General features: G+C 48.4%; 8 protein-coding genes and 2 pseudogenes across 10 annotated transcripts; all 10 read left to right on the top strand.

Moving 5' to 3' along the window:
- Positions 1–1,821, top strand: TEOVI_000353100:pseudogene (annotated as a pseudogene). Its single transcript has one exon. A coding segment is annotated over exon 1 (1,821 nt).
- Positions 1,822–2,097: 276 nt separating this feature from the next.
- Positions 2,098–2,388, top strand: TEOVI_000353200 (uncharacterized protein; the record flags this gene model as incomplete). Its single annotated transcript, XM_067226422.1, has 1 exon — positions 2,098–2,388. One exon carries the CDS (start codon positions 2,098–2,100, stop codon positions 2,386–2,388), a length of 291 nt encoding a protein of 96 aa, XP_067082523.1.
- A 423-nt stretch (positions 2,389–2,811) lies between these two features.
- On the top strand, positions 2,812–4,176 carry TEOVI_000353300 (2OG-Fe(II) oxygenase superfamily, putative; the record flags this gene model as incomplete). The annotated part of the gene is made up of 1 exon (XM_067226423.1): positions 2,812–4,176. The coding sequence occupies one exon, from the start codon at positions 2,812–2,814 to the stop codon at positions 4,174–4,176; it is 1,365 nt and encodes a 454-aa protein (XP_067082524.1).
- Positions 4,177–4,578: 402 nt separating this feature from the next.
- On the top strand, positions 4,579–5,373 carry TEOVI_000353400 (Staphylococcal nuclease homologue, putative; the record flags this gene model as incomplete). Its single annotated transcript, XM_067226424.1, has 1 exon — positions 4,579–5,373. The coding sequence occupies one exon, from the start codon at positions 4,579–4,581 to the stop codon at positions 5,371–5,373; it is 795 nt and encodes a 264-aa protein (XP_067082525.1).
- Positions 5,374–5,866: 493 nt separating this feature from the next.
- On the top strand, positions 5,867–7,330 carry TEOVI_000353500 (KRET2; the record flags this gene model as incomplete). The annotated part of the gene is made up of 1 exon (XM_067226425.1): positions 5,867–7,330. The coding sequence occupies one exon, from the start codon at positions 5,867–5,869 to the stop codon at positions 7,328–7,330; it is 1,464 nt and encodes a 487-aa protein (XP_067082526.1).
- Positions 7,331–8,008: 678 nt separating this feature from the next.
- TEOVI_000353600 (TPR repeat, putative) lies at positions 8,009–10,030 on the top strand (the record flags this gene model as incomplete). Its single annotated transcript, XM_067226426.1, has 1 exon — positions 8,009–10,030. One exon carries the CDS (start codon positions 8,009–8,011, stop codon positions 10,028–10,030), a length of 2,022 nt encoding a protein of 673 aa, XP_067082527.1.
- A 689-nt stretch (positions 10,031–10,719) lies between these two features.
- On the top strand, positions 10,720–14,919 carry TEOVI_000353700:pseudogene (annotated as a pseudogene). Its single transcript has one exon. A coding segment is annotated over exon 1 (4,200 nt).
- A 492-nt stretch (positions 14,920–15,411) lies between these two features.
- On the top strand, positions 15,412–18,087 carry TEOVI_000353800 (Vps52 / Sac2 family, putative; the record flags this gene model as incomplete). Its single annotated transcript, XM_067226427.1, has 1 exon — positions 15,412–18,087. The coding sequence occupies one exon, from the start codon at positions 15,412–15,414 to the stop codon at positions 18,085–18,087; it is 2,676 nt and encodes an 891-aa protein (XP_067082528.1).
- A 1,218-nt stretch (positions 18,088–19,305) lies between these two features.
- On the top strand, positions 19,306–20,715 carry TEOVI_000353900 (mitotic cyclin; the record flags this gene model as incomplete). The annotated part of the gene is made up of 1 exon (XM_067226428.1): positions 19,306–20,715. One exon carries the CDS (start codon positions 19,306–19,308, stop codon positions 20,713–20,715), a length of 1,410 nt encoding a protein of 469 aa, XP_067082529.1.
- Positions 20,716–22,463: 1,748 nt separating this feature from the next.
- On the top strand, positions 22,464–23,360 carry TEOVI_000354000 (C-1-tetrahydrofolate synthase, cytoplasmic, putative; the record flags this gene model as incomplete). Its single annotated transcript, XM_067226429.1, has 1 exon — positions 22,464–23,360. One exon carries the CDS (start codon positions 22,464–22,466, stop codon positions 23,358–23,360), a length of 897 nt encoding a protein of 298 aa, XP_067082530.1.
- Between the last annotated feature and the right edge of the window lie 293 nt (positions 23,361–23,653).

A 23,653-nucleotide genomic window follows, 5' to 3' on the forward strand; every position in this document is an offset into this window, starting at 1 on the left:
TGTTTGCGCAAAGCCCCTAGGGACCATACACATATTGGACTTTGTGTGATGTACTGCGGCACGGCGTTCCGAGGACTGCAGTTGCAGGCGCACGCACCGACTCACCATACGGTTGAGGGTGTTTTGATTCAAGCGTTGAAAGATGCCGGTATCGTCGATGGCGTACAGCGGGGTCGTGTGAGCGGGGAAGAGCATCATTTTGCTCGTTCGTGCCGTACGGATCGCGGTGTGCATGCCGTGAGGAATCTCGTTTGCTTGTTTGTGCCGAACAGCAAACTTGAAGCTGCCGGTGGTTGTGACAGACTCCCACAGCTTCTAAACGCACATCTCCCCTCAACTGTGCGTGTGGAACGCGTGACAACCGTTATGGGTGATTTCATCCCCCGTTTCTGTTGCGTTAGCCGTATATACCGTTATATGATCCCGGTGTATGCCCTTTTGTCACCCTGTAGTTCATGGAATGAATTTTACGCAGAGTTCCCACAGGCTGTCGAGACGCTGCGGTGCCGCGCTCAAGGGGGCTCTTTCATCGACCTCTGCCCAAATGAAGAGGATAAACTACTTGCTGCATTGAGAGACGTTGTGTCTCGGGGGAATGGGTTGCTCGCTCATCATGTGGTGGGGACCCACCGTTTTCACAACTTTTCGGCATCCCCAGGGGAGCGATATGGTCACGGATGGAACAGGAAGGTGGTTATGCCCAATGACAATACCTCAGTGCGTACCGTTATGCGATGCGAAATAGCACCGCGCCTGTTTCTGTTCCCGCAGGAAACCATCGGACCGACCCGGTCAGAATATGCAAAATCGCTGAAGATATTCGAAGGTGATACCGCTGCGGAAGGGGAAAGGGTGGTAGCAGTGTCTGAGAGGACCTTCCCCGAGACGGCGCTTCTGCCGTACCTTCTGTTTCAGATTGAGGGCAGGTCATTCCTGTTCAACATGATACGAAAGATTGTTGGTCTCATCATCGCTGTACTGCGTGGTGCGAGGGAGTCGCTCATGCAAGAAACCCTGTCTGCTGAGCGGCACGCGTTGTGTCCGCTGGCACCCGGCTCGTTTTTGTACCTTTTTCACTCTTTCTACACTTCGTATGACAACAGAGTCCGCCGCAGTGGGAGTACGCGGTTCTGTCCGCTGGAAGATGAGTGGACTGGAGAAGTCGGAGAAGCTGCTTCCGCTTTTGCGGTAACGAGCATTGCGGCAGATGTTATTGACCTCGACATGAACCGTGTTCCTGCCCTCGGTACGCTTCTTAGTGCGATAGACGCACAACGACGTGTGACTCGCCCCTGTTGGGAGGAAGAAGATGCTCACCTTACCTCAATGAAAGAATTTCACCCAGCTGTTGTAGAGCCCCATCCTTCATGCTCAGAAATGACCACCTTTCTGCGGTCGTTACGCGTGCATAACTGGGGGTTGTCGCAAGTAAAACAACCTGTCCAGTGCGGGAAAAACAAACCCCTCGACACGGATAATGGAAAGGAAAGCATCACTGGCTGCGAAGGGGTGAAACAACAGCGCGCTTCTGGTGATGGTTGTGTGGTAGATGAAGGGCAAGTACGGAAGAGAGCGCGCAAGGAGGAGTGCATGTGTGAAGGTTGTGATGGCACACCCTTCAGCCGGGAAACCCACACGTTAGGGGAGGAGGAGGTTGATGACGGTTGGCTCTACGTGGCGTCAACGCTGGAGGAGGAGCAACGTCTGCGGCATGAGCATCACAAACGGGTGCGCCGCTCACGAGCGTGGGATGGTACCGCGCACGGCGGTGGTGTGGAAGTTGCTTTTCATAGTGATGGTGATGGCGGCGGAAGCGAGTGACGTCGGATGCACCTCGTGTGCGGTGTTCGTCCTTCGGAGTTTCGTATGATAGCGGGTAACTAACATCTTTCAGTTAACGGTGTCGTTTGGTAGTGGGGGCGCATGTGCCTTTCATGGTAAGTTAATTCTAGTTCCGTTCATATGCACTAGTGCATTTGATTTGTCAAAAGTGTAGGTTGCCCTTGCAGATATTCTCTGATTTCCAATATTGTCTGAATCCTTCCTCTGATTGCTAGGGTTACCTTAGCAATTGTGGTGGTGTTGGTGCTATTAGTGATGGGTGGGGATGACCAAATATTTCGTTCCAACGTGTCGCATAATTACTACAGTGAGGCACTGCAGGCGCAGCGGAAACCCCTAAATTGTCCCACGTGCAAACGTGTCGGCCGTTTCGCCGGCACACTCAATGAGATTTACCGCCGCATCCCCCGCACGCAGTGGGAGTCACTAATCCTATGCCATGTGTGTGGTGAGAACGTGCTGCGGCGGGAAGACGCGGTAACACGGCAACGCGTATGGTATTGTGAGTCTTGTGAGATCTGTTTGTGCACGAAGTGCCAGCGTTAGCGGGAAGAGTCGAGATGCCTTGAGGTGTTCATTCATCAATGAAAGCTATTGGTTCAGTTGTGTTTCTCCCTTATTAATTTTTCGGTACGTATGCACCATTTACTATTTGTGTGTGAGGGTAAAAAGGAGGGTGTGCAGGTGCTCTTTGCGCGCCGCGTACTGGTTATCGACGTTGACAGTTCTCCCTTTCATTAAATATTGCTGTCGTCCACATAACGTTGGAGGTGCGTGTGTCTGTGTTGTACACTGGACTCGTGGGAGAGGGACTGTCAACGACTATTTGTGTAAGGAGTAGTTGATCATGTACCACCTTAGCCAGTGAAACTCAAATACATAAACAAATAGAGATGTCTCCGCTGGCAATAGCTTACTAGAGACCATAAAGGGTTAGAAGGAAAAAAAAACCAATATAGTAGTGACATTATGGAGACTCACAACACCGAGCCACTAGGGGACTTCGCAAAGATACGTTCTCGCTGCCACAGGTATCTCCTTGCGGTCGCCACACACCTTTCTCCCATTGAGAAATACGTAGTCGCACCTGGAAGTTACAAGAACCTTGGTCTCATTGCGATAAACTGTGGTGTGCAAACCGGTTCAGGCCCCTTTTATCTACGGCAGCAACTGATCGCCCACACCGCTCTCTCCGACGCATCAATAGAACTCTTCTACAGCTCAAAATTTCCCTTCACTCTTATTTGTGGTGATACTTCATTTGGCGACGGACTAAAACCCCTCAAGACGCGGCTAATCGAAGTGGCAACCACTAACGGCGGGCCTACAGCCTACGTGTATGCCATCCCTGTACCTCATGAGATGTTGTGGAAGGGTGGGTTGCTTCCCAGCAGTGGGATGTCACTCCTGTATTTGCTTTGTTGTAAGGGTGATGCCGTGCTTCACACCCTCAGGCGTGTATTTCAGCCACCCACAATAGGTGTGGGGAGGGTTTGCGATGACCCGTTGCAACCTAGTATAACTGGTTTGCTGAGCATGGAGGAAGTGGGTAGTGGCACTTCCTTCACCAGTGACACTGCGCACACTAGTTACTTTTACAAAGGCGCTAAGGTTCGTTGTGTTGAATGCGTGGCGGTTAGTGAAATACCGGGACTGTATATTGTATCTGATTTCATTACACACTCGGAACACAATGCAATTTGGAATGAGTTGAATGGAGACGCCGCTTCTCATTTTGAAGTGGAGCACCTTGCACGTCGTGATGTGGCGCACTTTAATAGGCGGTTCTATTATGGCATTAACCGTGTGGGCGCGGAGGGTGTGCAAGTAAATTCTAGGCCAGCATTTTATGACTGGATGGCGCAGCGACTATGCAACACAGACTCGGAAGTGAAGATTCATAATTACCCAATGAAGGAGCATCCAGAGTATTTTGATCAGTTGACCGTAAATTACTACAACTACGATGATCCGAAATCTAAGTTGGTTCCGGGGATCGCTCGTCACGTGGACAGCCACGATGCCTTCGGAGATTACATAGCAATTGTTTCTCTAGGCTCACACACGGTGATTGAGTTTAGCCGCTACAACAGGCCTCCAGATGTCTTTGCTCCACTTGGGGTACTGGTGAAACCATGCAGTCTGCTGTTGCTAACTGGCGAGGCACGGTACTGCTGGACGCATTGCATCGTAGAAAAAAGGGAAGATGTGTTAAATGACCAGTTGCCTCCGCTGCAGCGCGGTAACAGGTTAAGCCTAACGTGGCGTTGCGGACGCGACACTCCTCACGCGCGTGAGTCTTGTCTGTGTCCCAGCTTATGTGATGGTACTTAAGCTAACAATACGTGACACGACGAGATGGCTGAGGGATGCGCTTGTGTTTCTTCATACTTTTCAGTGCTCTTTATCACTGACATTCCTCTCTGCGTTTGTTGGTCGTGTTGCACATGGGGCCGTTGTCTGATAGCGGTGGGTATGTACTGTGGAGTGTGTCCTTTTTTTTTTGACACTTCGTTTTTTTTTTAAATCCTTTGAACGGTTTTTTTTTTTCTTCTAGCACTGGCGATTGGTGATAGCGATCGACGCGTAGATTCGTGTAAGCAGTACTCCTGTTGGTTGTGTTGGCACCCTTATGCTCTTCACTCACGCGCACTAGTTCATATGTTCTCAGTCTGACAGGCGCTTGTGCGCACAGAACATATATATAAACAAGGGACAAGGTACCGCCTACATGTAATGCACGAGAAAGGATATGCCGATGTGGATGTGTCTCCATCAGACAAGGGGGAATCTGCGGACTGTAAAGTCGCTGTGGTCTCCTTGGCAGAAAAAATAGCTTCCAAAGCATGGTTGTTTGCTGGATGCTTTGTTGTACTCGCGATGGCGACTTCTTTTCTCTGGGAGATTAGCGACAGTGACCAAACCATTGGATATCACTTTTTTGTGTCCCCAAAGTTTGTGACTGATGGAACCACATTCTACGGCACAACAGCGGAGGGGAAACTCGTTCGCGTACGCCTGCGTTCGGTGGAGGTGCCAACTTTGAGACAGCCGTATGGTCGAGAGGCCAGAGATCATTTGAAGAGTATACTTTTGCTCTCAGTGGGTCAGTCTACCGGAGTATCATGTTTTGTTGCTTCAGTAGATGACGTGGGAGGCGTTATTGCAGAAGTGTTTTTTAACAATGTACGAGCTTTTGCATCATGTGGCAGGGAGATAGACTCTTGTGCTGCGTCATCGTTGCCATCTTATTTCACCCCCTTGTCCGGTGGGTTTACTGCTGATTCCATTGTCAACGTAGGTGACGAAATGGTTCGCAGCGGCTGGGCTTGGGTAATAGATAACGGCTGGACTCGAAATACAAAACTACAAGCTGCTATGGATGAGGCAAAGGTAGCGAAGCGGGGTTTGTGGGGAGGAAACGTCAGTAAATTTCCGTACCGCCGTTCACCGCATTCACGGAAGATCGGAAAGAAACTTACGGAGCAGAGGCAGCCCATTAGTCGTCGCAGGTTGTTTGCTAGCAGATAGTGAATGGGAGTAACTTTTGTTGTTGTTGTGGTTGGGCAATTCGGACTGCAACAGTTTCTTGGTTCCCGCTTGTGGCACCGAAGTGTTTCATTTGCATATTGCTGTTGGGCAACAGTAACTCACGTTGCGTAATCAGATTTTTTTTTGTGGAGTCATTGTTGGGCCGGCCCTTTTTCTTCTGTCTTACGTCTCCTTTTTGGCTACGCTATGCCATACTAAGTTCCCGTTCTGGTGTGGTTCATCACCTTTTTAGTCGGGATGTTCTCGTGCACTGAAGGGCGCTGCTAGTGCTCACCATTCATTACCCTCCCCTTTCCTTTTTCATATAGCGCGAGAAGTATCTTTCTCCTTCCGTTTTGGATTTTTGGTTCCCCCTCCCTTTTGATACTCGGCATTTCTGGGCACTGGATCTTCAATAAAACCCAGCGAACGCGAAAAGGGAGCGGCTGAAACGACAGGGAAGGGTCAGCAGGCCACAGCTGTTGATTGGAAAATGTTGATGCATACCGCGCCATGGCTTCACATGCGGCTGTCGCGTCTTTTTCGTCAATCGCCGCTGTCGCTCCCCAGTACCAAACTGAATCCATCCCCCGATCACTATGCAGTGTGGGGTAAAGCTATTATGGCCGAGAATAACAGGCGCGTTGGTCCTGAACACATGTTTCGAACGGCCATCCGTGCTCAACAGCAGTTACAGGGACTTGCGGATAAGTGGACTCCTGATGCCAAGGTATACTGCTGTGGCTCTATGGTAACATACGGGCAGATGGAATGGGGCAGTGACTTGGATCTCGCGTGTATGTTTGACGACCCTTACCCCTCACACGAGGTACAGGCCAAACGAACAGACAAACTTTGGACTGTCATCAAGCGTTACGTTCCGCATTACCTTCGCAATAACCTGCTGGGTCTTACGGAGGCGAGGACACCTGTTGTTAAGCTGCGCTTCGCCAACGACGAGAAGGTTGCGCGGGCCCGCTACACGCCACTTAGCGAAGAGGAGGATAGGAAGGCCCGCACCGCGCTTCTTGACGTGCGGAATCAGTGCGTTGGTGATAACGATGTGGAGTACATAGCTGAGAAGATGGGCCGTGATAACGTGGAGGGCATTTGGGTTGACCGTACGACATATGGGTGTCGCATCGCTATTCAATGTACATCTAAGGAGCAGATGATCGAGGCCATCGGGTTCTTTCCTGATGGTAAGATAATGACACGCGGCATGCGGGAAGATTATACACGTGATGTCCTCGACGTACGCTTCGTGCCGGAAATGTTCATGTATCGGTGGGATATTTCCTTTGTTGGATATGGTGTAAAGAACAGTTACCTCATCCGCCACTACCTTCACAATGGGCCCGTTGCCGCACGTCACACTGCGATGGCAGTAAAGGCTTGGGGTAAGGCAACGAATGTCGGTGCCGGTTCCGCTGCAATGCTTACATCGTACGCTGTTACTGTGATGTTCATTTACTATTTACTAGTGACGCGGCAGGTGTTGTGGGTGGATCCATGGTCGCTGCCACACCCGGCACACCTTCCACGCTACCCTGACTTCTCACCACTGTACGATTGCGACCCTACGGAGCTGGGGAGGCTTTTACACGGTTTCTTTATATTCTACGCACATCATTTTGACTACGAGAGGGAAGTTGTGAGCCTGAACCGCAATCGCCGCAGCTATAGGTCTGATATCGGGTGGAATTTCCCTCAAAACAAGAAGGGAACGTTTAGCTATAATTTCTGTATCGAGGACCCCTATGAGGATGTGGGGACAGGTGGACTCAACCTCGGACGTCACTTGCATCCTGCAAAGTTTCAGCTTGTGAAACAGGAGTTCCTCCGGGCGGCGCAGTGCATGGAGCGTTTTCTTCCCACCAATGCCCCTGAGAAGTCCATTCTTGGTGTGAAGCGTGCTGATCTACGGCACTTTGAGCGTGACAGAGACCGTGAATGAAATGACAAGGAAACGAATGTGAATAGGGAGCATGGGCGGAGGGCAAAAAGCGCAAACAATAAGGTTAATGTTCAGGGACGAAGCGGCTCATATGGGTGGGGAGAACGTATCCTCTCCTCTTCCCCTCATCATGCTATTGCTTTACTGTTTCACATAGTTGTCGCTCGACTCGGTCCCATCTGTATTTTCGTTGTTGCACTCGAGGCTTGGGATGGGAGGTTTCGATACTTTTAGGGGAAGCTGATTACCTGAAGTCTGATGGTTTCATAATTTGCCTTGTGGTTGTGCAACGGCGCTGTTTCTCACATCATCACATGGGTAAATGTTTGGTTTCTCCTCGTGGAGAGTAAGTTTTTTTTTTTTTTGCTTTACATCTATGCGGCTACTCGTCCAATACCGAGCCCTGCATTCCAAATTCTAGTTTTTGCTGTTATCTGTTGTTCCATTCTTTTGTTACATCTCATGAAAGAACATATAGAGTGGATATCTGGTGGACAACTAGGTAGGGAAAGGAAGAGATAAAAACCCATTTATTTATTTTTTTGTGAGGCAGTGGGTGGTTGACAAACCGGGGGATTTGTCCTGCTTCATAGTGCGCCTGTTTGGAAGTTGCGTTTGAGGTTGCCGTGCTCGCTAATACTTTTAGTCGCACGAGTTCCGTGACAGACGCGTGGAGCTATGACTCTGGGCGCTGCTATCATGTCGGATGAGTCTCGTGAGCGCCTTGCACGAGAGCACATGGAAAAGGCAAGAGCGATGAAAACAGACACTCAGGAGCAAATAGAGGAAGTTATGAAACATCTATCATTGGCTATTGAGGTGAAGCCACTCTCAGTTGCTGTGCTTCTCCAGCGCGCACACCTTGCCACCCGAATAGGTCGTTATCACGTCGCCATAGCCGATCTAACGTTTACTATTCAGCTGGAGGAACACGGTATAGATCGTCGGCGTTTAGCAGCGGCATACGGGAGTCGTGCGGCTGTATATCGCAAACTTAATAAACATAAAGAGAGTATCGTAGACTACGTGCGAGCGGCAGATGTAGAGCCAGATAATGGTACGTGGCTATATGAGTTAGGACTTGTGTATGCAGCTCAGGGCATGAAGGCGCTCGCCCATCACTTTGTTGCGGCTTCCTTATCCGAGAAGGTAACAGGAAGGATGTCTGAGATCACTCGCTTCCGTGCACTTACTTCCCTTGGCACCTGCAAATTAGCATCCGGAGATATCACTGGTGCGGTAGCCGTGCTGACAAAAGGACTCGAGTTCCAAGAAACGGCTGCTCTACACAATCTTCTTGGTATAGCGCACTTCTTACGCGGGGAATACGAACCTGCTCGCTCGCGGTTTGAAAGAGCTGTGGAGATGGATCATTTATCTAGCGAGTACCACACCAACTGTGCTCTTTGCCTCTTTCAACTTGGCATACACTCGGAGGCATTCAAGCAGATGGAATACGCTGTGATAAAAAGCGTTGAGAACGCGCGTTACCACTTCTACCGTGGAAACATAGCGTTGCTACTTGGTCTCCACGCACCTGCAATGACTGATGTAGTGAAGGCAATAGAACTGGACCCCCAGTGCGCGTCACATTACTACTCAAAAGCATTGATACTGGTCGCTACGCAGGATTACGAGGAGGCAATGGCGATTCTTAACAAAGCTATTGAGTTAAATCCTACTTTTCGTGCTGCCTGGGTGCATTCTGGGTTACTGCACTTTTTGCGGAAAAATTTGTTTGAAGCTCTCCAGTGTTTTTCTCGGGCGCTGGAGCTGGAAGAAGAGGATGCCACTGTGCACGAATGCGTTGGTTTGGTCTACTTTGACATTAAGTACTATGACCTTTCGGCTGCATCGTTCACGCGATGCATTGATCTTATTCCAGACGATCCCGTGCTGTACTTTAGACGCGGAACGGCTCTGCTACTTTGCGGTGACCTCCAAGGAGCATATGATGACCTGCAGAAGACAGTGTGCAAATACAAGTTCCGCAACCCGGAGGTGTTAAATAGCCTTTCCGTTGTGGTGAGCAAGTTGGGGAGGCATCTGGAAGCGCTAGAATTAGCTAAAGAGGCGGTCGCACTCAACAGCAAGAACCATCGGTATCTTCTCCAACAGGCCGAGTGTCATTTTGCTGTGAGGGACTACGACGCCGTTCTGGAGGACTTGGCCAATATTGTGAGTCTTGGGTACGCGACTGCAGAGTTGTATTACCTACGCGGTCGATCAAAGTATGCCTTACGGGACTTCTGTGGCGCTGCCGATGATTTACTTCAGGCGGCTACTTGCCAACCGCTATTGAATGAGTGCTCAAATTATTGCTACGCGCTGGGAGTCGCATACCTATGTTCAGGGAAGAATATAAATGATGCGGAAAAGGCCCTTACGCGAGCTATTACCTCTCACAGTGACCCGCCGTCATTCTTTTACGATGAACGGGCGAAGGCACGACAAAAGTTGGGGGACACAAAAGGTATGCTGGAAGACCTCAACTTCATGCTTCAGCGAGACCAAAGTGATCCTACTGTTCTTCTTAGGCGCTCACTCGGGTACAAGGCATTGGGTCTATATGACAAAGCGGCACGAGACTTTGAAAAGGCGAAAACCTTAAATGGTGCGAGGGAAGTGTTAGATTGTGTCCCATATGAGAAATTCTTTGAAATTGAAGAAGTGCTATGGGGTAATGAGCAGGTGGAGTGAGAATACTCACCAATCTGTTATTAGTTATTTTCCCTTATCTGGGGAAGCGTTACACCTCTGCATACTATTCACTATACTGTATTTATATAACGAAGGAAACATATACAATGTAGCTACTGTTCCCCCATGGGATTCTGTTTCACTTGGTGTATTATTTTTTATATTCACTGTGAACATGGGAAAGTTGTTACCCCTGCCTTTCGAGAGCTCCACCCTTCCTTTTTTTTTGCACGGTGTGCGCATTTGTATTCCTATTGTTGTTTTTATTTTCTTTTTTGCACTTTGTGTTTTCTGATTTATATTTATTCTTCCCTGTATTTTACCTTTGTTTTCTTGGGAAACTTGACGGAACTCGTCGCATGTTTTCTTTCTTCCTTAACGGCACCCACGCTTGCTCTACAGGGAGAGGAATCGGAGGAGGAGCCGAAGGGCCAAATAACAGTGAAGGGGGCTCTCCTCTCACTCATATATTTTTACGCTACAAGTCGACGTAGGTAGCTCCAAACGTCTGGAAGGAGGAAGGTAGAGGGACTAAGGTCCCACTCATCACACACACACGCACACACACACACACACAAATATATATATATATATATATATCGGGCACTATACATATATATTGCAGTTGAGCAAGGGTTAGAAATCATCACACAATATAGAACGAAAAGAGGAGTTGGTTGCGTATATGAATGTTTCGTGTCTCCTTCCCATTGTTTTGCACAATGCCATCCGTGGAGACAGCTTTCCGTCGAGCCCTCGGTGCACAGAGCATTGTACTCGACCTCGTTCCAGTGAAAAAGCCACTCATTGATGGATCCCTCAGTTGGTTCGTCGACAAGAACGTTGAAATCGTTCTTGTTTCTGGCGTGTGCGGAACATCCCCTGATCTGGTTGCCGAACGCGTGAAGTCGCAGGCGGTACAGCTTCTTCAGATTTGCGGAGAGGGCGATGCACAGAAAGGGTGCCACGCCATTAAGCACTGGGTGGAAAAGGCAGCAGGTACACGAAGTCTTCTCTGCAGCATGGACCTTCAGGTGCGGCTCCTCTTTTCTCGCCAGGTAGTCACTGATGGAGGGAAATTATCAGCAACTTCGTCCAGTGGCAATCAAGCGCTAGACAAAGTGGGGAACCGAATTCACTGTTCCATTTACGAAACAGATGCTTGGGAGCCGTACTCCCGGGAGCGGCATCTTGGGGATGTGACCGCTGACGCGTTACTTGAAGAGGTACTGCACAAGGCGCTACAGATAGTGCAGCGAGATGCAGAAGTAAAGGAACAGCATCTTGTTAGCGAATCAGAACGGGAACTCAACTTGGTACTTTCGTGCGGAAAGGAACCAGGAGTATGGAGTCCCGATGTCAACGCATATCACTTGGAGTTCAGCCACATGAAGTGCAAAGATAGGGAGCTTTGCACCGACTTGGGTGCTATCGCGGTCTCGTGGGGCGTGCATGACCGTTCAGAGAACGTCGAGATGTTTAACGTACCTCTCGTTAGGTTAAAGGACAGTAGTGGTTTAGTTTATGGTGACTGCCTTGACGACCCCCAACAAAGTCTAATTGATGAGGAAACTGTTTCGCTCCTCGAGGCGAAGGGAGCCATTGACACCATAACAGGGTTGGTGGATGCAACATGCGTGCGGAAGGTTGCCAACTCAGTTTGGTCAATACCCCTCCTTCACGCACAGCTCCTACAGGCGGGCCTTGAGTTTCTGTGTGGCTATTGGTCTCCTACTCGTGTGGAGGATTATATGAGGAGTTGTGGCCGGCTTGACATTGATGTGTGGCTGAGTGAAAGAGGTCGACCGGCTACCATTCCAATGCTTCCCCGCTGCGCGTCATTGCTTGGTCACATGTGCTATCTTCAAGAGTCCTTACCCCTCGAATATGTGCGGAGCCCAATGATGCTGCTTACTTCTGCGGGGAGAATGGATTTCAAGTTTTATATGGCGACTACGACAGGTGGCCATGTAGTGACTGCAACAAGTTGTTTTAGTTCCGCTGAAGCTGCGTGCTCGCTGTTGTTTCCGTGCCACTCAGCAATGGTCCAATCAGCCGGTGTCGGCGATTCTCACCGCTACACCGATATTGATCACCAGCGAAACGAACACGTGTGTACCCTTACTGAGGTGAACTCCAGTACAAATCGCAACAAGAAATCTGGGGGTAGCGGGGATAACGATCAGCGTCCTTCAGTAACTGTACGGGTTATCGATGTAGAAGCCTCTTTGAGGAAATTGGGTGTGGTACGAGGCAGCTTCGCCAATGCGACCGTTCAGTACTTCGACGATACTGGCCAAGTTGTGCTGCAGTTCAACGAAATGGATTCGATTCGAGGTATTGCTAGGATGATAAAGCGTGTGCGGTGGAGCAAGGGGGCCACTTTCACCTCAGTTGATCTGCAAAATGGTCCACGCGCACCAGTCGTCATCGCCTCACGTGCATTGGGCAGCACTTCGTTACCGAAACCGCCTCCCTATTCAAAAAAGTTTCGATTACCCATCCCCCTAGTTCCTGGCGGGTACTCCCAGCTGCGGTTCACGAGTGCTTTGGAGATGAATGTCATTGAGTGCAAAATACTCGAAATGTTCAAGAATTCAGCTGAGGATCCGTTAAAGTGGCATCTTCACTATTTCGCACCATGTTACTTTAACAAGTGGCGGATGACCCGCGGGATTGTTTCAACTCTCATGCACTATGACCCCCAATTCCACTATATGGTGGAACGCTGCCGCTCCTCCTCATTATCGGGTGGCAGCGGAACTGGTGGTGGTTCCAACGGACGTGACGACACGAGCGGTAACGATAACGGGGGAGCGTTGGTGTTGCGCCTCTACTCCGGCGAGAGATTGATGGAGGAGGTAAAGTTGCAGGAGTCTACGCTGCTGTTCCAGGTACGAGAAAATCTGATACGTTACGCCAGCCGTTGGTCGATGGAGGTCCCTTCCCTTGAGGAGGCGGCCTTTCCGCTTAAGGAATTCAAGAAAGGTGGTGCGTGCACATTTAGGAATTTTGTATCGTGGTTCCTACAGAACAGCGAGGTTTTCACAACTCATGGGGAAAATGTTTCCCTGGAACTTGAGATCACCACTAATGTGAGGATCCAGCTTGCTTCCTGTCGTGACTGGAGTGGACCAAGCCCAACACGTGATGAGTTGTGCAGGTTGTTTCTCGAGAGTCAGTTTCCCTTATTGGTGCCAATCGTCGAAATTCAAAAACGACTTTATTATTTTTTTGACAATTGTACTATTCCTGGCGAGCTCACAATCCGTTGCGTTGGCAGCGACGCATGTGTCGAGGGAGATAGGGTGATTAGGTGCAATTACCGCTGGGAATTATTACAGGTAGACTCAGGGACGGGTGTCGAATGCCTGTTAGCGTCGTTGGAGGCTACAGAGGGTGATTCGAGGCGAGCGGCACTTGAGAAACTCTTAACGAAAGTGTGGACAAGTTGCTGTGCAGCACCTAGACCTACGACGCAGGCGAAGCGGGGCTCAAAGTTGGAAGGTTCGGGCCACCCATCTCACCATTGTCCAAAAAGCACTATCGCATGGTATCAACATCTACTTGCTCAACAACGGGGCTTACATAAAGTTGTGCATGAGTATGATGCAAAGAACAATGTATTAACTGTTAAGGGCATCAGCGCAGACACAAACAAGGGGGTTAATGTGTCCGGTACAGTTATCCGGGTTGTACCACTAAGGAGTGAGTATCCACTTATCTTTCTTCTGCATCGGTACTACCGGATGGAACTGGGTCTCCCTGACCCCCCGCAGCCGAGGGGAGAGGATGAATTACGTGTAGTGAGCCTTTTAACGCTTTATCAAGATTGTAACCAGCATTTCCCAGCATCCTTCCCGCCAATCAGTGAGGCCATCACAACCATTAGCGGGAAGAATCACTGGCGGGTGATTCTACGGCTGCCTTCAAACCTTTTTGCACTTGAAACACCTAGTCACCTGGAGTACGTCTACCTCGGAAAAGGTAAACACGAAGGAAAGAGGGCAGTGGTATGCGATTTCTACAGATCCCTACATGGCAAAGCACCCGCGTCGTTGCAGGAATATCTATCGAAGGTAACTAGTTTGAGTCCTCCGACAGTTGGTGAGGAAAAGTGCTCTAGTTGTGTTCTCGATGGTATAAAACCTGTGGTTGTGGCAAAACCTCGTCGTGGCGGTCACAATAGCATGTATGACGAGTTGCGGCGGCTGATTGGGGAGGCCCTTCTTCAACATGTAGGCTACGAGGGTCTGGTGGAGTGCCGACTTAGCTACATTACCGGCATCTCTGCCAGCTATGTTGGCCAGTCTTCGTCTAATGATGATTGTGTTGACCTCTTTCGCGTAGTAATTAACACCGAGGAGTGGCTGCCATTTCAGCTACTGAGGGCTCTCGCGTCGTGCGCACGTCGTCTTTTATCCATAGTTGATCTTGAGGCTTCTCTATTTCGCCTCCGCTCCAGGTGGCCGTCGTTATTTTTGGAAGCTTCGTCTAATGAACGACTATTCTGCACGACTTTCCTGAGGCGTTATTGGGGCCTCCGCGTCTACGAAGGAGACGACGTGGACGAGTTTACAAAGGTTCCAGGTTCCATCTATCTTGTTGAACGCGTACGTCCTGTTAGCAGTGGTCGCGATTCCGGCCATTACGAGGCCTCATTACTGCTTTTGCAAGCACCGTTTCCTCCCAGCACCACAGCATTTACGAAAGTTTTGGCGTTGCATCGTAACGTCTCTGCGGCGCGCGCACGGTTCGGTTTGTGGGCACAAGTATCACGGAAACTTGTACGCCCACAGGAATCGGACGCACCTCTGGAAGCATTTGACCGAGCGGTTATCTCCACTTCCGGTGCCACTTCCTCTGGCACGGAGGTAAGGGGAGAATAAAAGGCCTCCAACATCTTAAAAGTTACGACAGTGTGAGAAGGAATGTTTGATGGAAAAAGAGAACGGATGAAGTCTGAATCTACGTGTTCGCGCGGAACTGGAATGCAGCATTTTGCACTTCACATTGCCTGGCATCGTTGCCAATTTTTATTTGATTATTTTCCTGTTCCTGTTTCAGTGAATTATTCTGGATAGTTTCATTTCCCACAGTTAGAGTGTCTGATGCTGCAACATCCCGAATGTTTCCTCTGTTCTCTCTCCGAAGTTTACCACACAACCCAAAAGGACGAATATACCCTCCCATTACGCAGTCTTTGGCAGACGCGAATTCTGACGCATCTTATAGCCACATCAGAAGGAATTAGGTGTTCGTGCGGAGGTGGGCGTCTCTCTAGTCAGCGATACCAGACGGGGACCAAAGGAGAAGAAGTAGAAAAGGAAGCAGAGCGAGCTCGTACTTCAGGGTTGGGCAAGTGAAGTGTGTACGAATAGATGATTGCTGATGCGGAATGGAGTGAATTCGCTTCTGTGGAACTTGACGATGCCTTCATTGAGTCCTACATTAGGAACGGAGGGACCGCACGCGCCAGCAGCGGTGACGATGCAAGTCGAGACGAATCTCTTCGCAGTGGGAGTGCCAGCATGGAAGAAATTTTGGGGGAATGCTCTATGCAGAGCGTATGTGACGGCTTTGTGCGTAACTTTCTTACCGACGACACGATGGGCACGCTACATTACCTGCTGAAGGACTGCGATAGCTCGTTGAAAGATATCGCCGATATTTTGCACCGCTTCATTAGTAGTCTTGACACCACCAGGCAGGGTATTGAGGACGTGCGTCAGCAACTCCATCGAGTGATGCTTCAGCATGGCAACGCGACTTCAGCAGGTCGTGCTGTGCGGACTGTTTTGCAGCGTTTGCTTGTGTCTCCTCAGGTGGTGCGAATCATTACCCAGGGGGGTGAGGAGGAGCTAGGTCCACAATTCAAACACAGCGTGCAGGAATTGTTGTGTATTCTCAGAAAAAGCAGAAGGTACACCAATATTCTCCTTGTAAAGGAAGACAGTGGTTGCTACACTGCCGTTCCTGCTGGTGCCAGTGCCATCCCTGTTTTGGCGGACGCTGGTAACAGAGAAACTGTGCAGGTACCGTTGCTCGAATTCAAAATGTACCATGAGCAGATTGAACTGCTTAATCGCCTGACGGTGCTTGCATGTACGAAAGCGAAGCGGTTCCTCGCGAAGAAAATTGCCCTGCTAAGCGTGAAGAACACCAATGTGTCCATTCAACAGGAACACATCTTGAAACCAACAACCTTTTACTCCCGTTTGATAGACGAGGCGGTCACACTTCTCTGTCCCTCTAATGTGGGCGACATGAGTAATCAAACGAACCCGGAGTCTCCGGCATCGTTGCCTTACTGTATCGTTAAGGCTCTGCATAGCGAACTGCGTCGCGACTACTACGACATTATGTCCAAACTCTATCTGGAGCGCATTTGTCATTATGTGATGACGCTTAATTTGATGGAGAATACGGCTTCGACAGCGAACAAAACCGCACCTCACAAAGTGTCTGCGGTTCCGTGGGTCAATGAACTACCGTTAATTACAGACGACGAGGCTCCCAGTTCACAATCGGCCTTTGAGCTGGGTGAGCGTGCCGTAATCCTCCAGAATGTCTTTGCTCCGCCGCTTGTGCCGACTGTTGAGCAGGCGAAGTGGCGCTTACACTCGTACGAGGAGACATTTCGCTCACTGAACATACTGCTGTGCGACGCTGTCACCCACGAGTTCATATTCACCTTCACTTTTTTTTCGGGAGACATGTCTGTATTCGTGGATGTGTTCAAGCCAACTATACAGTTTATCGTGGATTATGTAGCCGAGGTGTTGTTAGCACAGAACACCAATAATGGTGTTTGGCGTGGTTTGCATGAACAATACCCCCAGACCGCCGTCAACACGGTATGCGGCAATGATTGCTATGGATTGCTTATTTTGATACGGTTATGCCATGATTTCAATTCGCTCATGAAGGATGTGCGGAGGTTATGCTGTTTGGAGGGGTTTTACGACTCGCTGCTGCTGCAGTTGTGGCCTTCATTCCAGCAAACTTTCGAACGCCAAGTACGAGCACTTCGCCTGGCTGACGTTCCCACCCTAGCGGACTCCTTTCTTAGGGCAGAGGATAAGCAAGGAGTAAGTGACTGGGTGGCACGCATTCATCCATTAATAAAGCATTACGCGGCATTTACCAAAGCACTTGTCACCATTACCAGCGGATGCGGCTTCAACGGTAGTGATACAGAGGAGGGGTACGCGAAGGCAACGGCGCTGGCTAATCAATCAGTGCAAAAAGATAACGCTGATGGCAACGGTGCGACCGCAAGTGGTACCACTGGCGTGGGCGGCGATGGAAACAAAAACATTTCTTCTGAGGATGACGTGGGTTTCGAAGAGCTGCAACAGATTGCTTGGCGAATCATTGAAGAGGAACGAGCTAGTGACATGGCGGACAGTTCATCACGCTTTGCCGTCCTAGCAGGCAATCTTTCCTTTCTTCGCGTTGAAGTTGAACGTTTGCTCTGTAGTGTCACCGCACAGCTATTGGAAACCAGTCGTTGTGATCCCGATCAGCGGGAGCACCGGAACCTCGCTTTCCTACAGAATAATGTGCGCTATATTCTCAATGAGTGGCAAGAAGCTATCCGGAACGGTGGTGCACCAATGCTTGGCCCAGACTATTCCGCATTGGAAGAACTTGAGAAGACCTTGCGTAGCGGATTGGTACTTTCAATTATGAAACACCATTTCCCGCTCATTAATCGTGTCCTACAGAACGATGAACACATCGACGTGCTAGCCGTAGCAGAGGTCTTTCACCATAAGTGGAGGATCGAGCTTGAGGAATTGTGCAGAAACGTTCGGTCGCTGCTGCGTGACGAGAAGTGTAAAGAGGAGTTGCTGGCTCAGGTTTGCACAGAAGTGTTGCTGTGGAATACACGTTTTATTGCTTGCCTTTCAAAGGCAACTGATGATGCTGCAGCTAGTGGTGTCTCTACTCCATCATCTTCATGTTTTACTGTAACTAACCAGCAGATGATACAGCATATACGCACTCTCGCGGCGATAGCGGAAAGCAAAGATGATGATGAGGAGGGATAGTTAAAGGGAGCAAGGGGTTGCTGGCTGACTTCTCCATTTAGGGAGGAGGGGGAACATTTGCTTTTTTTTTCTTTTTTCGATGAAGACATCGCCGGTTATCCGATGGACCTCATTGGCATTTGTCCCTCTCTTTTGCACTCGCGCGGTGTATTGCTTTTGTTGCCTTGTCTGCTCCCCCTTTTTTTGTGGAGACAAACAAAAGGGAATTGAGGGATATCCTCCTCTACTTTTCTCTAATATACTGTTCTTTCTTCTGAACTTCTTTCTCATTTTCTCTTTTCTGTTCTTTTCTTCTTTTCACTGTTTTGGAGGCTTAGCAAGTGGCCGGCAGGGCATTATCAAGACAGAAGAAAGGAATATAAATGGGCCGTATAGCAAACCTACGAGGGAAAACACCATTGCCATAACTCAATCGAACGGCCGTTGAGTCGCCGGAATTTTTGGAGCAAAAGTTTCTCAATGTTTAGAACTTGAATTGTTACCACTGTCATTTTTTTTCTTTCATATCATCCTCCGCATCTCTTTGTATTGTTGAGGTGCTGCAGCGTGGCAAGGGAGAAAGAGGATAGTGAATAGTGTTATCAAGCTTATTTATGAAGGGTTGCAGTTAACTACAAAGAGGAGGGAGAGAAACGTGAAAGGTGAAAAGTTGGGGTAGATGGAAAGTGTCAGTTAATACATGTCTCGCCGCTCTGCTTTTGTAAGTCATTTCCCTTTTCTATTTTTTTGTGTTTTATTGTTTACTTTAAAACAGGGCATATTAACAAAGGGGGAAAGATTAAAACGCAAAAAAAAAAAGAAACAAAAAAGATAAAAAGAAACTAGGTAGGTGATAAATATTATTTTGGCTACGTCTATTTTCCCTTAGCGTTTGTTTTCCCGTTTTTTTTTAAATAGCATTTGTTTAGATTTACACGCAAAAAAAAAACTTTCCCACATTTCATACACCCAAACTGCTACAGACAGGTGTGGTGTGACGTATAGAACAAATAGAATTTTGGAGCGAAAGGGGGCCTTTTAGTAATTAACTTGTCAACTGAGGTAAGTGCAGTACTGCACAGGAACAGGAAAGTAACAAGTGGCAGAAGGATCCGTTTTTGTACTGAGGAGTCCATCATCTGACGGAATTTCAGCAAGGGTTTGTTAAGCGAAGGTGACTGGTACGGATACATTTTTTTTTTTTTGTGTGTGTGTGTCAGAAAGTGATTCGTGGGGAAGATGAGTTACAATACCAGTAGCAGCAGCGATAGTTTACTCTGTGAAATAGACGTCAACATTCAGCAGCAGTTGGATAACAGTAACTTTTTCCTTCCCGTACCGAAGCATCTTTGGAATGTACAATCGAAAAAAGGCAAGCAGCGATGTCAGGGGGGAGGGACGTCGCCTAAAAACACTGCACAATCCAATCAACCGAGTACTGAAATGACATGCGTCATGCTGCAGAAGAGTATGCGAAATGCTCTCTGCAACCTAGAGCTTATGTACACGAACGACACTGAGCGATTGAAACAGCGACTGTCTGAGGAATTTCACCGCCTCCGCGAAAGCGCCGCGGAGCGGACGCGACAGCTAATTGATTTATCAACGAAAGCACAACCTTTGAGTTACCGCGTTTTGTTTGTGCTGAACCTCCGCCGGTGGATGCTCTGCAGGGGGTTCGAATTTGCTCTGCAGGACCTTAAGGACTGGCTCCGACTGGCGCTTCTATTGCGAGAAACCGATACACTACATTTTCTAAGGGAATGCACGAAGAAGTTAGGTCCGTATGCGCGGCAGCGCGTAGAAGACGCTCTAATCCTACACGGCTCAGATATCGATTCTGTCTGCCAAGTTGTGATGGACATTCCCGTTCCCACCGATGAAACGACAACGTTTGGGGGTCCTTATTATAATTTGACTCTTAACGATCTAATAGCAATGGGTGACGAGGATACACACAGCGTGCATGTGGTTAATGCGCAGCATACGATGCCGTCGCACGTGCGAGAAGGGCTCGTTGAGTGGATGTTGCTTGTCAATGTGGAGTTGAATCTGCAGTTGGAGACATTCTTCCTCGCAGTTTCTATACTTGACCGCTATTTACTCCGTGCAACCATCCAACCCGATCGCGAATACCTCACGGCCTACGCTATTCTATTGCTAGCGTCGAAGGTGGAGGAAAAGTGCCTTTTCCCGTTGCGTGACTCCGTTAGACTTTGTGGGAAAACATACAAGGTGGGTGTCCTGATTGCGACAACTAACCGTATATTTGAAGTACTGGACTGCAATGTCGTGTACGCTACGCTTAGCAACGTGGGATTCGGTTTTTTGTGGCAGCAGGAACCTGTAGCATGTGAAAAGCAGTACTCGTTTCTCACATACATCCTTACAACACTTGCCATTCGCACGCAATACAGGCAGTATAGACTCTCTGCACTAGCAGCCGCAGCTGTCTATGTGAGCCGACTGCGGTTTAATATCCCAACGGGTCGACCCTGTGATGAGGTGGTTGTGCTTCTGCCAGTTATTAAGGATGCAATCAGTTGCAATATATCAGCGAGATCGGGAGGTGTGTACGACCTCTTCAAGAGAAGCTGCTTCCATGAGGCCAGTCGTTTCCCGCTGCCAGACCTTCTGTACGGTCTTTGATACCAAAGCGGTGTTGAGGTGAGCCCTGCTCTATAATTATCACTCTTCATATACAGCAAGCATGTTGCGTCATGTTGTTTGCTTCATGATTTTATTTATTTTACTGCTTCCTTCCCCTCACTTTTATTCTTTATTTCTCTATTGCTGGGCTTGCATGCACTGCAGAATACATAGAAGTGACTAACGGTCCGCCGTCGCCAGAAAAAAAAATGAGGCTAAGTCGTATGGTTATGTTAGTAGAAGCTATTCGTTTCCTTTTTTGTGCTTTCAATATATATATGCCTATTTCCACCCGCTCTTAATTACTTTCCTTGCTTTAGATAAGATTTTAAAGTTTTCCATAGATTGACTGGTGTGTGAGACCAGTCGCTGATCGAATCTTCGAAGGTGAACTTCTCTCTTGATCGTTTTATTTACCTTATTTGTTGTCTTTTTTTTTTTTTGCTTCTTCCCTCTTTTTTATAAAGTTGTCCTTTCTTTTTTAATTTTGAATGGGGGTTCCACGGCTGGAACAAAATCTGAAGGGATTCTGGGTGTGAATACGACAAAAAATAATCACATAAATACAAAATAAATAGGAAAAATTTGGGTACGAGTGTCTTCCCTCCTTTAGTATTTACCCTTCGACCGTGCGTATTTATGTGGCAACGCAAGGATTGAGGCAATGTTTGATGGATACAACAATCGAATTAAATGCAATGGCGTGAATATTTACTCTTTACAACGGTCACATGTGTTCATGTGCTTGCTATATGTGTTTGTGTTTGCGTTTTTTTTTTTGTGTGTGTGTGACGTGAAGGTGAGTGCGGCCTGCAACCCTCTTCTGCTATGCTAATGCACGCTTTCGCATAGATTTACACATTTTTTGTTTTTGTTTTCCTTTCTTGTGACGGGCTCACGTATGCCTGTGGGTGCTTATCTTATAGATCTTACGTTCGTACATGCAGAGAGATATATACATGCACTTATTTGTCGCAGGTGCAGTGCCATTGTTATTTCCGTTTTATCTCTAATTCTCTCTTTCTTTACGCAGCGTAGCGCAGATGCACTGAGTCATAAGTATCTTACATTTTTTTCTTTTTTTCTTTCTTTCTTTTACTTTTCTTTTTATGATATAATTTTTTTGTTTTCACAAATGCGTTTTTAATGAAACGTCGCTCTTTTGCGGCCGACATCATTACCGCGTGGTCCCTACGCTCTGTGTCTTCCTTACGAGGACAATTTGTTACCTGAAGTGATCCATAAATTTAAGTATGATACCGCGTTGCGGTTCCTCTCCTTCTGTTTGTGGGACTTACGTTTCCATTCCGTTTATGCTTTGTGAATGGTGGTGGAGGTAAAACCATGTTTTATTTTTTCTCATCCCTTTTTTGATATTTCGTTTGTATTAGCGTTCCGTTAAGTGGAACGGGGCGGCTTCTTAAGCTGAGGTACAAGCAGTTGTATTACCCAACCACACGTATCACATTAAATAAAGCAGAAGGGAGTTTTAGTGCACCATTTAGCACCTTCAGACAAGAGATTTAGCATTTTCTCACAGGTATTTGTTCTTTTAAAAAATTTTTATAGTGTATTTTGTTTTTTGTTCTTTCTTGACACGAGACGTCCCTTTCGTTTGTTTGCTTTGTCACCCTTTCCCTTCTTTGAGCGACATTGCCTTTATTTTTTCATTCTGTTCCCTCTTGAGGCGCTTTACTGGGGGTCACCTCTTTCCAACTCGTTTCATTCGGCTTCATCCCGCACGAGTAATGCCTGAGGCGGTTGTAATTGACGGCAGAGCGGTGGCGAAGGCCATTCAAAAGGAACTGACTGAAGAGGTCGCATTGTTGGAACGCCGTTACAAAGGAAGACGTCCGGGGCTCTCCACCATCATTTGCGGTAAGCGTAAGGACTCTCAAACGTATGTCCGCTTGAAACGTAAGGCCGCTGCCGCTTGCGGGTTTCGCAACTTTAGTGTGGAACTCCCTGCAAATGTTACGCAGGAAACTTTGGAACGGGAGGTGATTAGGTTAAACGAGGAGGAAGCATGCCATAGCATCGTTGTGCAGTTACCGCTTCCGCCGCACATCGACAAGGTGGCAGCGTTATCGAAGATTAAGCCGGAGAAGGATGCAGACTGTTTACTTCCAGTCAATGTGGGTCAGCTCCACATTAGGGAACGCAATCCTGCCATTGTTCCGTGCACCGCATCTGCCGTGATGGAGTTGCTTAGGTGCAGTGGCGTGGAAATATGTGGAAAGCGGGTAGTGGTGCTTGGACGGGGTGACATCGCTGGTCTGCCCGTTGCCACTTTGCTGGCAAATGAAGATGCCACGGTTACTGTAGTGCACTCCGCGACGCCACTATGTGACATTGCGGACATTGTTCGAGCGTCCGATATAGTTGTGTCTGCTGCAGGTCAGCCGGGCCTTGTTCGCGGGGAGTGGATCAAGCTTGGTGCTGCAGTTATTGACGTGGGCACCACACCCGTCGCCGATCCATCGAAGGTGCCGGGATATCGTCTTGTGGGTGACGTTTGCTTTGATGTGGCGCGTAAGCGAGCCGCTTATATCACACCTGTGCCTGGCGGTGTTGGTCCTGTGACTGTCAGCATGCTGCTGAAGAACACTCTTACGATGTTTAAAAGAAGCGTTCGTGCCTTGTGAGTTACAGTACGGACGGATGGGGGCCTCATATGTCGGATCCCAATGGTAGTTGATACTTTACTTTTTCGTTGTTCCGTCCTTTTAGAGGGTGTGGTGACATATGCTGGCGGATGTAAGCACATAGCGCAACAACAACACTACTACTATCACTACTCGGTGCGTATTGTTGTGGTGGTAATGTATTGAATTATGCGGGTTCAAACGCCACGTGATGGCAGCGCGTTTGACAGAGAAGAGAAGATATACCTTCAGTACCCCACCCGTTACCTTAAACTTGTGTGTGTGTGTGTGTG

Source organism: Trypanosoma equiperdum, assembly GCF_001457755.1.
Source record: "Trypanosoma equiperdum strain OVI genome assembly, contig: ctg_763, whole genome shotgun sequence".
NCBI lineage: Eukaryota > Euglenozoa > Kinetoplastea > Trypanosomatida > Trypanosomatidae > Trypanosoma > Trypanosoma equiperdum.